Genomic DNA, 14,998 nt, shown 5'->3' on the forward strand with positions numbered 1-14,998 from the left:
TAATAATAATAATAATAATAATAATAATAATAATAATAATAATAATAATAAACCAATAAATAGGCTTCAAGAATTTGAACTTATGCAAAATTGCTTTGATGTGCTGATGACCCTGACTAAAACAGCAAGGATAAAGTAAAATAGGAAAAAAAAACAACAACACAAATAAATACACATATCAATAAATATAGCTGCAGAATAAAATGAATGAATAAATATATTCAAATAAATTTAATTAACATTGTTCAGTTTGTGTAAACTACATTTATAGCAGCTAATAGGCCACTAATAGCTTTCAGAAGTTGAAACAAATATCCTAGAAATAAGTGATAGTTTATTTACACTAACTTTATTCAACCAGAAATGATTAATTGGATTCATCACAGCTTGAAGACAGTCATTGATCATAAGGATAATAAGACTGATATAACAGGCTTCTCTATAACAACAAGCAATGGATTTAAGAAAAAAAAACATTAGGTCTACATCAATCGCTACATTTATATCAGGTAGTTAGAAGCCCTCTGTCGTGATCCAGGCCAAATGAACCGTTTTTCTTGTGAGTGTGCTACACCCTCTGCGTCATCACACGCAGTCACGGTGACGTAGAAACGTGGTTATTCACCATCAGCATGGCACGGGGACCACCAGTGATGGCACACACGCACGGTGCGTCAGCTCTCTAAGCCCTTTAAACAAAGTCCCCGCATCTAACGTGATTATCCGCATGCAGAGACTGCAGCCATCAGATACCTGTCTGTCACCGGTGACTGACATGCCATCGCTTTATTTTGCATCACAGCCACTTTTCAAAAACGTTTCCTACAACGTTAGTGAGATTAAATTTTTTTTTTTTAAATCGTGGAGGTGAGCTTGTATACAGTCATCCTCGCTGCCAGATGTGTCACCCTCTCTGAGACCCCTGGAGGAACCCAGGCCCCACTGTGGCCCACCATGCACGGGTCGGGTCTATAGGATGCTGCTGGCGCGTGATGCGGTGACAAGGCGTCACAGGTCCCTAATCCAGTCCCACGTCCCGAGGACCGCGGGATGTGATTGCGCGCGTGTGTTGTGTGTGTGAGTCTAAAATTATGTAACGGCGCACTGCTGCTGTATTTATAGCGCAACTGTATCTGTCTGCCAACATCCGCTTATCATCCCTCTGTCTTCTCATCGGAGGGGCCGCTCATAGTGCGTCCAATAGGAAATATAGGCACCTACTGTGTAATAAGTGAAATCTATCTATCTATCTATCTATCTATCTATCTATCTATCTATCTATCTATCTATCTATCTATCTATCTATCTATCTATCTATCTATCTATCTATCTTTGAAATTTAGAAAGAATTTAGCCAAAATGTTAATAGGAATAATTACAAAAAAAAGAAAGAAAGGCTGTTATGTGTTATATTTTAATAAGATAACAATTTGCATGCTTTTAATGTTGATATTTTGATTTGTAAGATCTCATAAAGCAACAGCTGTGGCTCATGATTTAGAGATCTATGGTCAAATGGTCAAGAGAGAACGTGATGCGACTGAGTCACACTTTACTTTATATTGAGTTTAGCAGCAACTCAAAGATGCAGTGTGGTCTCATATTGCATCTGTGAACGGTGTCCCTGGACAAACCACTGGAGGTCCAGCCAGTCGATAAACAGTTGCACTTGCAGCACCGGGGCCAGTAGAGCTCCGGGAGCCGCCGAGCCCTGATGTGAGTGACGTTGCCTCAGTCAGATCTCTTCTCAGGTGATGAACGAGGCCGAGGTGTCAAGTGATAACCATCTGCTGGGGTGTAGTATCAGATGGCAGAGCAGCGCACTGACAGACCTGCTGAAACCAAACATGTGAGCGAGAATGTGTGGCGGGAACATCTGGTGTTAAAACACTGTTCAGAATTAGTCTTAATCTCACCCCGAACAAGCTTCCTGGAGTGAGGAAACAATCACTTCTTTGGAGCAGATTAGTATTTTACAAACTTATACTATAGTACTTATACAGAACTGTGTGGAAATACAAATCAGTCTCAGGAAGCATTTTCTAATGCTGCAGGTTTAAGTTAAATGTTTGGGAAATGCATCTATGTTATTCGTCCTTGATGTTTGTTTATTGAAAGTTCAGCAGAATAAAGATAATGCAGTTAGGTCCAAAATGATTGAATGATTATGATCATGACCAGATTGTACCCTGCTGACTTCTTTATCCAGTGGGATGGCCGAGCCTCTCAGACATGTGCTGCTAATACTGACCTCTGCTGGGTGGCTGCAGAACAACTTACATTTTTCTAAGCACCTTTTGTAAAATGATACATACGTATTGTAACCTGGTGAGCATTAAAAAAAAAGTACAAACATTAAAAGAGATCAACACATTTTTATTAACTGGCGCAAATTCCTCCACATTAAGCTGGAACACCTGTATAACTAACATCTTTACATTATGCTCAATGACAGAAGAAAGAGCTCTATGTGAACAATGCAGTGTACAACGTGTGTGTGTGTGTAGTTGCCAGCACAGCGAAATTTAAGATGGGGGAGTGAGTGTAAAATAAAAATAAATACACATGGGAAACACAGTGGGACTAAAAGTGAGGCATCAGGAGAGAAGTGCTGAAATGAGCTGATGTGTGGGATCTTCAAAAGGTTTAACAGGGAATAAAGTGCTGCATCTTTCTTAACAGTAGGTAAACAAACTGAATGAAATACTGACATTCATCTAAAGGCAGCTAGATACACAGAGTACATGCACAACATGTACATTTGTTAGTTTCATTACCGTGAATGGGAGAACCATTTTCTGTGATAGCAGTGTGTGTGTACAGTCCAGTAGAAGATGCTGCTCAATGAATGAATCATCTCTTACATTTATATGAAGGTATATTCAAAAGGAACCTCGGGCAAACTTCAAGTATAAAAAGGAAAAGAGAAAGAACGCAGGAAATAAAATAAATAATCTAAACATATATGACATTTTCCTTCTAGCAAAATATACCGCAGTTTGTTTGACGTCCCTCTTACAAAATACAGCCATATAAAGAAAAAAAAAACTTTCACATTTAATAAGTCGTGGTTCTCTTTTCTTCTCGCTCATCATCAGCAATAAGGCTCATCTCTCCTCCCTGTCACTCATTTATGTAATTTAGTCCAAACTTACCTTTCACCATCTGTCCAGCTGAATAATAGATAGGTAGCACCGTGTTGTGGGATTTTACAATCAGAATGATTTAGAGTCAGCACATTAAACACAAAAGAAAAAACAAACAATGGAGTGACTCACTAATAATGTCGGTGACGTTTGTGCTGTCGTTGCTGGTTTCACAGGTGGAAATTTGTGGGCTAAACAGGCTTTTGCTTTTTCCTCCTTCTGCTCGTATAGGTACTGTGAAAGCAGTCTTATGTGGAGTGGAGCTGCACTAACGTGCCGGTCAGAGAGGAGGGAATAAAAAGAGAAGTCAGAGGATTTTGGGGGGAGTGCAGAGGGCTGATGCCTCTTTCCTTTCACAGTCTTTCCTCTTCCTTGTTCTTTGTTTTCCTCTCCACGTTTCACTTTTCTCCTCAGCAGCTCTTCAATGGACTTGTTTCCATGACAACCGCAGCATCAGTTTTATCTTTGAGGAATTTTGAGAAAAATGGCGGTGGCTGTCTTTGTGTGTGTGTGTGTCTGTAATCTTAATTCAGTTTTATTTGTGTATGTGTGCATGTATCACTGGATTTCCAAAGCTCCTCGGTGAGAAATCTTCTTCACTTTTAATTTTCTCTAGACGAAGGCCTCTGGGATGTCAGAGCCGTTAATTTTGATGTAGATCTTGGCGTCGTTCATCTTCCCCTCTTGCTCTTTGAAGAGCGTCCGTCTGTAGCAGATCAGGTAGAGAGGCAGCAGGAAGCCCAGCATACTGACACCAAGGAGTCCAACGTCGACCTGGAGGACAGAGGACAAGACTAGAATTAGCCATGCCCAAGGGTTTCATTTGTGTGTGAGTGTGTTTCAGTGTGTGTGAGTGTATATACCCAGAGTGGGTCTCCCCCCAGGGGTCCCATCACGGCCAGAAATAGGGGTTGCTGCAGCAGAGAAAACACAGCACTGACCAGTGACTGCATGCCTGTTAGACTGCCAAACTGGGAGGAGGGATACCTGGAGAGAGAGGAGGGGGACAGTGAAGACCAAGATGATGAAGACCATTATATAAATGTGTGTGTGTGTGTGAGGTTAATGGTACTCCGAAACTTACACAGCAGCGTAGAGGCCACCAACGGCAGAGTGAATGAATCCTCTCACAATAGTGTGTAAGACGAATGACACAATCTGAAATAAAAAATAGAAGTTAGAGAGGAAATCAATGAGAATTAATATAATTCATAATTATTTAGTCAAGAGCCTTCAAAGAAGTGTTCAACGTTTTGGGATGGATGCCTTTTGGCTTTCTTGCAGAGACTTAGATGAGAAGAAGATGAATATCACTGTCCATTAAAATGAAACCGGAGGTGGGTTTTGGAAACGGCTAGCCTGGCTCTGTCCTTCCAGCACTGCTAAAGTTACACATTATCACACATTATACGTCATTACACTCGGCGATGCTGTCGACCATGTTGCCTTTTACATAACTGGCTGCGTCTGCAGTCAAGCCTGTAAAAAGAGGCTAATCAGTAACTACTTTAAAGAGAAACTCCAAAGGCCACTGGTGTCTTTGCATGCGTCAGTGCATCTCTGAGGTGCAGCACTCACCTGCAGTGGGAGATTGGGCACTAGGCAGGTGATCCCAAATCCTACGAGGAGGACGTTTGTAAGAACGAAAGCTCGCAAGGCATTGGTCACCTTCTGGATCTTCTTGTCTCTGGGCTTTTTCTTCAGCTCCCCCCTTGTGAAGGAAGAGAGGTCAGATTAGCAGTGATAATCACATCTCTGTTTGACACCAGAGGTTAATTTCTTTTCACCGCACTGGGAAATAGTGTAAATATTAATGCCTGGGTCTATAAATGGAAAGAGGTTACGGCTGAGGGTTTACCCTTCCCTGTGAGAGATTACTCAGACTTGACTCACTTGCTGCAGGGTTCCTTCTCCTCGTCTCCATCATCACATTCCTTCATCTTCCAGTCCATGATCTGACCAATCACAGGGGTGGTCATCAGGCAGAGGAACTGCAGCACGCCAAAGATGGAGGTGTATAGACTCACTGAGAGAGAGAGTGAAAAGGTTGTGAGAAACAAAAATAGAGAGTGTGATGAATATTAGAAATTCCTGGAAAAATAAGGAAAAAGGAAGAGAGAGAGAAGGTCTAACAGGCTTCAGGACTGTTTTCTACCGGGTTAATGACTATGATAGTACAGTTAATTATTAGTCTCTAGAGTGAAATGGCTTTTCGAAAGTCAACATGATGCTATTATGGAGAGGATTTATGATCCAGGGACTAATAATAAATGGGAAGCACTCATATGATCGGCACAAAGTTAGTTAATGAGTACACCAAATGGTACCTGGTGGTTTCAGATTAAAACTGAATGTCACCTGAAGGACTGGGTCATTCATGTGGTAACGTGAAGGTCGAAAGATGACATAACACAACTAGCTACAACAGTTTAACAGTTAAGTGGTTTATTAGATTGTGATGATAGACCTGTGCCGGACTAGAGGTTAATTCTATTTTTTTTAAATTATCTTCATGGTTTTTTTTCTACCAGCTCAGTAAACTACTGATGTAACTACAGGCTTTTAGTCTTACCAAGCTCCATTCTCTCCACTGAAAATTCAATTAAAACCAAGTAAGTTCAGCGTGTTCACAGTTACTTGTTGAAGAGTCATAAAGGAAAATATATATTTATATATATAATATATTTGACTACACTACACACTCTGACACATAATTAAAGATGGGAAACAGACCTGTGTTGAGGTCTCCACCACTTAGAGACTCCAGGACGCTGTTCATGGCTCCCATGTAGAACAAGAGACGTAGCTGAGTGACGGACATGGTGACCAGGCTGAGCAGAAAGATCGGGGTGGTGATGGTTTTCATGAATGACTGGGCTGCAGAGAGAAACAGTAGACGACGGACATTAGCACAAAAAGACAGTCAACTTTTACTAAATTCACACACAAGGAGTTTTTGCACATTTCTTACACTCTTCTTGTGGCTTGCAGTCCATTTCCAGATCCATGGTGGAGAGGCAGAGTTTGTGGCCGTCCTTTGTAGCCAGCTCCTTCTGCTTCAGGCTGTTGCCCACACTGAGACGACGGCCCACGGTGGTCACTTGGCTGTAGAACTGCTTCCCTGTGATTTTGTGGTCGAAGCCCAGCCAGCTGAACTTGATCTTCACACTGAGAGAGAGGAGGAGAAGGTAAGATGGATGAAACACCTATTCAAATACAATGCAAGTAAAGGACAATGGATAAAACGAAAAGATTCAAAAGAATCGGTGATAAGTAATGACATTATTCAATCTACTGGGAAAGTGTTCTGCTGAGCAAGCTCGTCGTTAGTGTGGTCATCAGCAGACAGACTTTGACCTGGTCACATTACGATGCACCTTTACGCTCTACTTTTACACTTTGGAACATGCACGTGATGACTAATAGTCCAAAAAAAAACAACTATCTCATCAATAATCACTATCCATGCAATCCAAACTGTCACATGTGAATCTATTAAGGACTTTGAGTTACAGGATAGAACATGGATTAGACACGACAGACAAAACAAGACAGCAACTACATATTAGTGTTTATATGGGGTACAGACGTGTAGTCCATGTCCTCTGGTCCTGGGAATGGTTCAAGTGGCCAGTTTAAGAAGCAGTTCAGGAAGACCACTCCGGCACAAGCGGCCCACACCACCAGGATAGTGATGAAAGGTATTCCAAGGTCGTAGATCACCTGCACACATGGAAAGGCGACCAATGAAGAAAGCATTTCAGCGTTTTAAATCTGCTGCTCGTCAGTGGCCATTTTGAATGAATGAATGAATTTATTTATTTATTTCGGTATCAAGCTTATATAACCGAAAGGGTGTAGGTTGAAGCCAAAAGCTTATATACCCCTACCCCTTTTTGAATCATCATGTTGCCAACTGACAAGCATTATTATTTATATGATTGTATTATTATTTAAACCTTCTGTACACATTGCAATAATATCAATATCATGTGTTATTTTGGCCACAATAATCATGTAGTGAAAATCTGAAATTATGACCACCTTAATTCCAGCTATTTACTATACAATGTGTGTGTATGGAAAGAGAAAAAAAATACTGCTATAAATTTGGCGAGGGCTGTATAACATTTAAAGCATAGGTGAAAAACATATATTGACATATTGTATCAGCGCAGGTGTGTGCAGATTGATTCAGTGGTTGTTACCTTGACACCAGGGAAGGTGACAGCAGATGACGCATAGGAGCCGATCATCAAGGCGATGAAGGTGGAGCGAAGGTCTCCAAACATGGTGGGCAGCTGCGGAGCGGGAGAGAGGACAAGACAAAGATTAAAACTCCAGATTATCACATCATCGACACAACAATGGTTCAGGTTTTGGTGTAAACCTGCGTTTTAACGAGCAAATAAAGACACGTTTCATTGTAAATATGAAGAATAAAGGTTAAGCCGTCTGCTTCGAAGATCACTGTGGTCTCAGCTACACTGTCGCTGCTCTAAACTGGAGGCCGGAGGACAGATTTGGGACATTGTGAGGATGGTGCCTAGTGACACTGAGGTCAGAGGGGACAGTGGGAACCAATTAGCATGCAGACACGGCTGTACAGAAGGAACATCGGAGCTAACAATAACACAACAAAGTGACACGGAACACTTTGTAATATAAAACACCATCACATAACACACACAGCTGTCCAGTGCAGGACACGGTGGACGGACGCAGCGCCGATGATTTCTATACAGCTGAAACAATCACAGAGGGGGAGGCCGAGTTGAGGTGACATTTGAGGACAAAAGGGATGCACCGATGACAGAAGATGACAAGAGATGACAAGAGATGAGCAGCTCTCTCTCTGTCTTTTGCACACTTTGAGGGAAGAGGCGACAGAGCTGGGAGATACAACAGAGACCAGGAGACAGCGGGTGACAAAACACCCGAATACAAAAGCATTCACAAGCTGTTCTGTTTTCAAGAGACTGAACAACAACAAGCGAATTCAATTACATAAGAGGGAGGAAGCCGAGGGAGAGCTATGTGTTTGTGTCTGTTAAACGGAGAAAGTTTGCGTCCTGGTTACAGTATCTACCAGCAGATTTATCAGGAGACGTCTGCTCCAATGGATTTTTAAACATCACTGGAAAGGTGAAGAAACAGCTGATACTGGCAGGGAGCCAGAGGTGGCTGCTGAGGGCAGCTGAGTGTTACCCAACACCCCTCAGCTGAGAATGAGTGCCTGTAGGTCTGATGTGGAGCCATAATCAAGGAGTCAAGGAGCAATGCACCGTCTAATTATTAACCCAACACTGAAGCTTTCAAGTACAGCGTGTCAGGTTGTGAAAGGGGGGAAACATGGCTTCATGCACAGATCCCAGAGGCTTCCTGTGGGCTGAAGCCTGCAGGAAAAAGAGCAAACAAAACCCTAAATCATGGTTTTACTACATCACTGACATTCAGGCCATGTAACAGCGACTAATAAGGAATTCAGGTGGACACAACGAATACCACATAGAAGCCTGTGGTGGTATAGAAATAGAGTGTTTTACTGGGAGATTTACTGGAGTAGAGCCCCTCTCTTTTGAAAAGCGTCACCATAGCACAACAGCGGACTACTATGTGTGTCACTGCAAGCTGAAATGATGGCGAGGGGAGGGAGCAGGAGGATGAGGAACGGAAGGGGAAAAAATGCAAAGGAACGGTGGAGGATTGACCCTGTGAACTCTGTGAATTCCCACTTGTTTTTCTGTTCCTGTTTATTTGTGGGTCTGCTCCATCTTAAAGGGGAATCTCACCAATTTTTACACATCAAACTCTGTTTCCACGTCTAAGGGGGCCGGCAGTAACAGAGCAAATTTATTAACATATGAAATATACATAGTAGGAGAACAAGACAATGACAGGAGATTCAGTTCCAGTACAGTCAACAGTATGTAGTTTTCTGACAAATGTCCAATTATTACTGTCTTGTTTTTCGTCTACATTTAAGTAGCTATTTGCAGGAAACAAGTAAAACAAGTATTAGATTGGAAGCTGATGATTCATGCAGTGAAAATGACACTGTGAATGATGGACCCTAATAAAGTGTAACCAGCAGTTGCTAAAGTCTTCTGTTTAAAACATTTGTGAAAGTAACGAGCTAGTGAAACACCTAAGCTCTGACTGAGCTGCTATTGCATTGTGGGTAATGCAGGCACCAGTTTATTATTTCTCAAGATGAATGGAAGACGGCTATTCTTTCTTTTTCTTTTAATGTGCTACACAATGAAAAACTGTAAATCAGAGCAGGAGCTGCACTCTGCTCCCTGACTGGTTCACTGGTTCATTTATTACAAAAAAATATTGTGCTGAAGAAGCACAGTGACAAACAAAGTGGAAAGTGATAATGAACTGGTGTGTTACTTTCCCACTCTCTCTCTCTCTCTCTCTCTCTCTCTCTCTCTCTCTCTCTCTCTCTCTCTCTCTCTCTCTCTCTCTCTCTCTCTCTCTCTCTCTCTCTCTCTCTCTCTCTCTCTCTCTCTCTCTCTTTATTATCAGTCTCTGGCTCCTGTTGTCCAAAGCTGAGCCTGATTGTCCGATGACACACACACAACATAACAGAGCGCAACAGGAGACGAGGTGGAGTGCCAGACATGAGGGGAGGAAGAGGGCGAGTGGTCAGGGAGCCAGCAAACTGTTCTAACAGCATGAACGCTGACACAAAGACACTGAATTAATATTTTCTAACTGAAGTTAGAAAATATTCATCCGCACAAACACTGTGCGACAGATGCAAAGGCTCAAAGTACACACTTACTGTGAGAGAGGTGAAGGTCATGCACATGCCCCCAAAGCCGTTGAAAGTCAGGGCGATGAAGATAAGGACGGAGAGTTCTGCAAATGACACAGAGCAGGTGTTGCGTTTGTCAAGAGCCACTCTACTGTACAGATGTACTTAAAAAAAAGCTACACATGCAGTAACCAGGCAGACTTACCATTTGGTTTGTAGGCTCCATAAGCAATGAGCAGACAGGAAAATCCAAAGCATGTGCTGAAAATACATGAATGTCAGGTCAAACACCTCTAAAAGGACTTCAATAAGTGTTTTGCATAGACACAGTACAATGGAAATTTAGATTTTTTTTTACACAGGTCTTTACAGAAAATATTAGTGTGGATAACTTCTTCTCTTCCTTGTTTACCTTCCCAGCAGACGTAGCTTGCGTGGCCCATATTTATCCATGACGATCCCCAGTGGCAGCGTGATGGCTGAGAGCAGGAAGGAGCCCACAGTGAAGGCCAGGTTCAGCATCTCGTCCTGTTCTTTACAGACCAGCCAGCCGTTCATCCTCAGGGGCGCGTCCGGAGGGACAAGGGGTTTCATCTCCACTCCGTCTCCCAGACCAACCACGGCGTCTTCACCTTCATAGTACTCAACGTAGTCATCTGGGATCGGCGTCACCTCAGTTTGGGACAAGTTAAAGCTGGAGCTGTTTCCTAAAGAAGGTGATGGAAGTGAGTAAGTTACACAAACCACAACCATGCACAAAGACAGACATATGAGTGTGTAAGAGGTCAAGGTTGTTGCGGCGTCTTGTTCTGCTTATTCACAGAATCCTGATACATCAACACATAGTGGCCAAATGTTCACTGATCACATGTAGAATCAGGTGTACGAAAAACCTAAACTATAAATATATAACCAAACCTCACCTTTTGAGGCCAGACACGGCAAAAAATGTGAAATGTGCCAACTTTTACTGAGATACTGTTCAGACTTTATCAGTACATTGGAATGCCAGGGATAAAACGTGATAAGCTGGCACTAGCAATAAAATCCTCATCTCTAAGATAATGGGAAAAAGTACAAAAGGTCAGGTTAAGTCCAGTGAGGAAGAGAGGGACGCTGCAGTTTGAGAACTTTTTGGTCAAGTGTGAACTGATAACTGATATTTTTTAGATCACACTTGCTTACACCTACTTCTGTGGTGCTTTCCGAACATGCACTTAATGTTTGGTGTTGTGTTGCAGGAAGATTTAATGCAAACTGAAGAGCTTGACTGCTCAAAGAAAACACACATTATGTTTTCTCATCCTCAGCTGCAGACAAAATAAAGACTGGCATTTAACGAGTGGCAGAAAGCTTAACGGCCACATTATCTCCAAATGCACTGTTGTTAAGGAGCAGAGAAGTGTGTGGGTGTCTGTGGCTCTGTGGGAGAATGGAGCTTTCAAATAAAAAAATACTCTAAGATTTAAAACAGCAGACTAAAAGAAACATAAATCCCTCAGCTTTGCATTATGTTCCTTACTGGCCCTGCAGCAATCTGTGACTGATACACAACAGCCAGGATGATCAATAGACTGTGGCTGGTGAGATGGTGAAGGTGAACTGAGTCAAGTGTAGTTAAGTTCAGTTAATGTGTAAACAGAAAAAAAATTCTGTGTTTAATACCTAAAAATCACACGTGTAAAAATGTGCAACAAGTGTTAAAAAAAACTTCTATCGCAGCCATTTGAGCATCTTATCTAAAGGGAGGCAGTGCCCACATACAGTTGAGCTTTAACCATTAATCTCATATCTCTGCTGCATGTGCACAAACCGTTGTTATCCATTCTTTTTTTTTTTTTTTTACCGTCAACCCCCTTCTACCTCAGCCACCCCCAGTCGTCTGATTTCTACTGTTCATCACTTTGCTATCAGTCTCCTCCTTGACCTTTATCAGTGGACTTTAAACCCTCCATATTGCCAGTAATAAAACTCCCTGCGGTGGATCTCTCAGTCTCACATGTCACATGTCACATGCCTGAAAAGAGCTGAGCTGGTACTGTACTGCCGTCCTCTCTCTTACATCATCAGCACGAGATAAGACGACTGTGGCAGATCTCCAGGAAGTTACCTACTGTACCGCAGTCGTGGTGGATGCTCAGCTGGTTACTTAAGTGCTGGGAGTGCTGCCAGCATCATCATCATTTCATATCCTCCTATAATCCATAAAATGCCGTACTGTTAAACGCTTTGGGTAATTAGCCTTTGGTATGAAATTTATCTCCCAACAAATCACCAGCCAGGTTGATCAATTGAGTAAACTCCCTAAAAGACAGACTGGCAACCAGCGAGGAAGAATGACTGAACCCAACCAAAAGTCCAGATTGTTGGGGACAACACAGTTGTCACCTCAGGTCCAAAGAATAAGTCTGGCCTGATTCCTCTCTCTCTCTTTCTCCCCTTTTGTGATTACTCTCTTCTAAACCAACGTGACTGGGGCTACTGTCTGCATCAGTCCCACCTTTGTCCTTAAAAACACTTAGCACTCGAGGAGGAGAAAATGAGAAGAAGATTTGGGACAAAAGAAGAGATTTGGGACGGCTGAGCAAGTCCATCATGGGTTTATCAGCTGCTACTTAGACTGGAGTTGGGGGAGTAGAATGAGATACTCTCTTAAGTGTATGAGACAGTGAAGCCTTAAAGTCTTTTTACCTACTTACTTGTAACCTTGTGCTGTCTTTAATTGAACTTATCAGGTTTAATCTCCTGGGTCCCTTTTAAAAAAACAGCTCATGTCCCTTCAAAGAAAACACTGATTCTTCCCAGAGAATAGAAGAAGGAAGAGAGGAGCCGTGTTGAGTTACATCTCTTGTATAAAAGCTTGCTCCCTCCCTCACACTAAATCAAGGTGACACTTACTGTCACTGTCTCCCTCTCCACCAATCCTTACATTAAGTTTATGAAGACAGATGTTCAAGACTATTTACTTAGAGACATTTGCTTTACAGTAGGCAAAGATGTGTATAATGGTACAGGTGAAAGAAAAGTAAGGACTCACCCTCCTCGTTGCACATGTAAGAGTAGAAGCCTTCTGACTTGAGCATGATGAGGAGCGATCCCCATCCCAACAGCACAGCAGAGAAGAGCAGATTCTCAATGATGGACGTCACGGCCATAAACCAGCGCCTGGCGAACGCTGAGGCCAGGGTCGGAGGCATGGTGCAGCGAAAGAAATTCAAAGGCAGAGAAGAGAGAAGAACCAGTGGGACACAGATGGAGAAAGAGAGAGAGAGAGAGAAGAACAAGCTGGAAGCGCAGAGCGATCCTCCCTGACTGACACTCGGGATGAAGGATCACTGATCACTTATCTGTGAAGAGGAAGGCACAGAAGCAAAGGGGAGGTTTTATAGTGAGCCTATCACTGAAGTTACTGTGGGACAGGCAGGTTAAGTTTTTTTATTAGATCATGAGATAAAATTACTTCACTTTGAACCCAACTGGAGATAACTGGTTCTGAATGAAAAAAAGTGTAGAGGAAAAAAAATCTGCGGTAACTGTGAATAATCAAACACGTGCTCTGTCTTTTGATTGATTCCCCACTAATTAGACACAGGGTCATTGCCCACCCCCTCTGCATGTGTTGCAGAAGAAACTTAAACTAACTAATAGTAACAATGTATGGCAAATGATTAACTCTCCTGCTGGGACAAAGATCATGACATCCCTCAGCTACTGGGACAAAGATCTTACATCACATTAGAGGCACTAATAACTGAAGGAGCATCTATGGTGGCATCTCTCAGATTCTGCTGTTTACTGGAAAAGGCAAACTGGTCCAAACTGGAAAAGTGGGACTCCCTCACTGCCCCCTCCCCAACCCACCCTCCTCCACCTCTTCTTTCCCTACACAACCCCTAAATGTCCTCTCAGACTCATCCAACCGCAACTTTCCTCTGCAATTACTGTGGTGCATCCAAAGCATAAATGAGCTGCCAGACAAATAATTAACAAATCATCTCTCTCTCTCTCTCTCTCTCTCTCTCTCTCTCTCTCTCTCTCTCTCTCTCTCTCTCTCTCTCTCTCTCTCTCTTACTCATTCATACACACGCGCATGCACACGCGCACAACTCGCACACAATCTGTTCAACCAGTTTGATGAAAGTGGTTGCAGAGTTTGCTGCAGCTCTAATGGAAAATAAACAAGCAAGTGAACATATTAAAATTGAAGGCATCCTGTTTCTGTATGTTCTCTCAGTTAATTAAGAACAAACCAATTCTCACTTATCAATCAGTTTCCTGCCACAAAAAAGAAAAATACACAATACACAATGAGCAACACAACTTGCACTGACAAACTACACACATCTTTACCTCTTCAGCCTGTAAGCAGCAACATCCAGCTTCAAACTTCCAGATGTATTTCCCCTCAGCTTTAAATGAGCAATCGCCTGTGAAAAGACAGGTTTATATACTCGGCCTGCCTTCACGTGGCGCCCCCTATTGACCATGGACTGTCTGATGGCTGCCACCTCAGCCAATCAACACTGATCAAAATACATACCCACCTCTTTAATGCTTCAGTAATGATGCAAGCACATTATATTTTGATATAATTTGTACAGTAGTTATAAAGGGACAGGGGAGCAGACAACAAGGTCTGTGTAAATAAGAATGACGGTTTGATTTTATCAGCCAGTGTTGAGAACAGCAATGGGAAGTCTAAAAGTGCTTTAACTCAGTAAGTGGAAAGGATTAATCAAGCAAAACAAGGTCTGGTTGAAAACATAATGGATTTCTGAAGATAAGGATGCATGGTGGCTATCACCAGCTGTCTGGATCAATAACACGCACTGATAGAGAGCAGGAGGCAGACTGGAGGGACTACTGGCTCCTCTGTTGTTGCATAAACTGTTTACTGATGTTGTTTACTGTGTTGTGTTTAATATTTTACCAGAGTGTGATCTGCTGAGATGGAGGCGCAGCAGTGGGCTGATCTGAGCCTCCACAGAGTCCATTAGACCAGATACTTGAACAACTAATGAGTCATTGTTTTTCAATGCAGATTCCATTGCTGGGTTCACTTGCACCAGATTTGCATGATCAATAA

General features: G+C 42.4%; 1 protein-coding gene across 1 annotated transcript; it reads right to left on the reverse strand.

Moving 5' to 3' along the window:
- Positions 1 to 2,365: 2,365 nt before the first annotated feature.
- Positions 2,366 to 14,316, reverse strand: slc43a2b (solute carrier family 43 member 2b). Its single transcript, XM_083986848.1, has 14 exons — positions 14,263 to 14,316; positions 12,950 to 13,259; positions 10,325 to 10,619; positions 10,118 to 10,173; positions 9,940 to 10,016; positions 7,355 to 7,447; positions 6,736 to 6,869; positions 6,118 to 6,314; positions 5,880 to 6,023; positions 5,040 to 5,172; positions 4,725 to 4,857; positions 4,231 to 4,304; positions 4,010 to 4,133; positions 2,366 to 3,920 (listed from the first exon to the last, which is right to left on the reverse strand). Exons 2-14 carry the CDS (start codon positions 13,107 to 13,109, stop codon positions 3,759 to 3,761), a joined length of 1,782 nt encoding a protein of 593 aa, XP_083842974.1. The 5' UTR covers positions 13,110 to 13,259; positions 14,263 to 14,316; the 3' UTR covers positions 2,366 to 3,758.
- Between the last annotated feature and the right edge of the window lie 682 nt (positions 14,317 to 14,998).

This window comes from Trachurus trachurus (genome assembly GCF_905171665.1).
Source record: "Trachurus trachurus genome assembly, chromosome: 14".
NCBI lineage: Eukaryota > Metazoa > Chordata > Actinopteri > Carangiformes > Carangidae > Trachurus > Trachurus trachurus.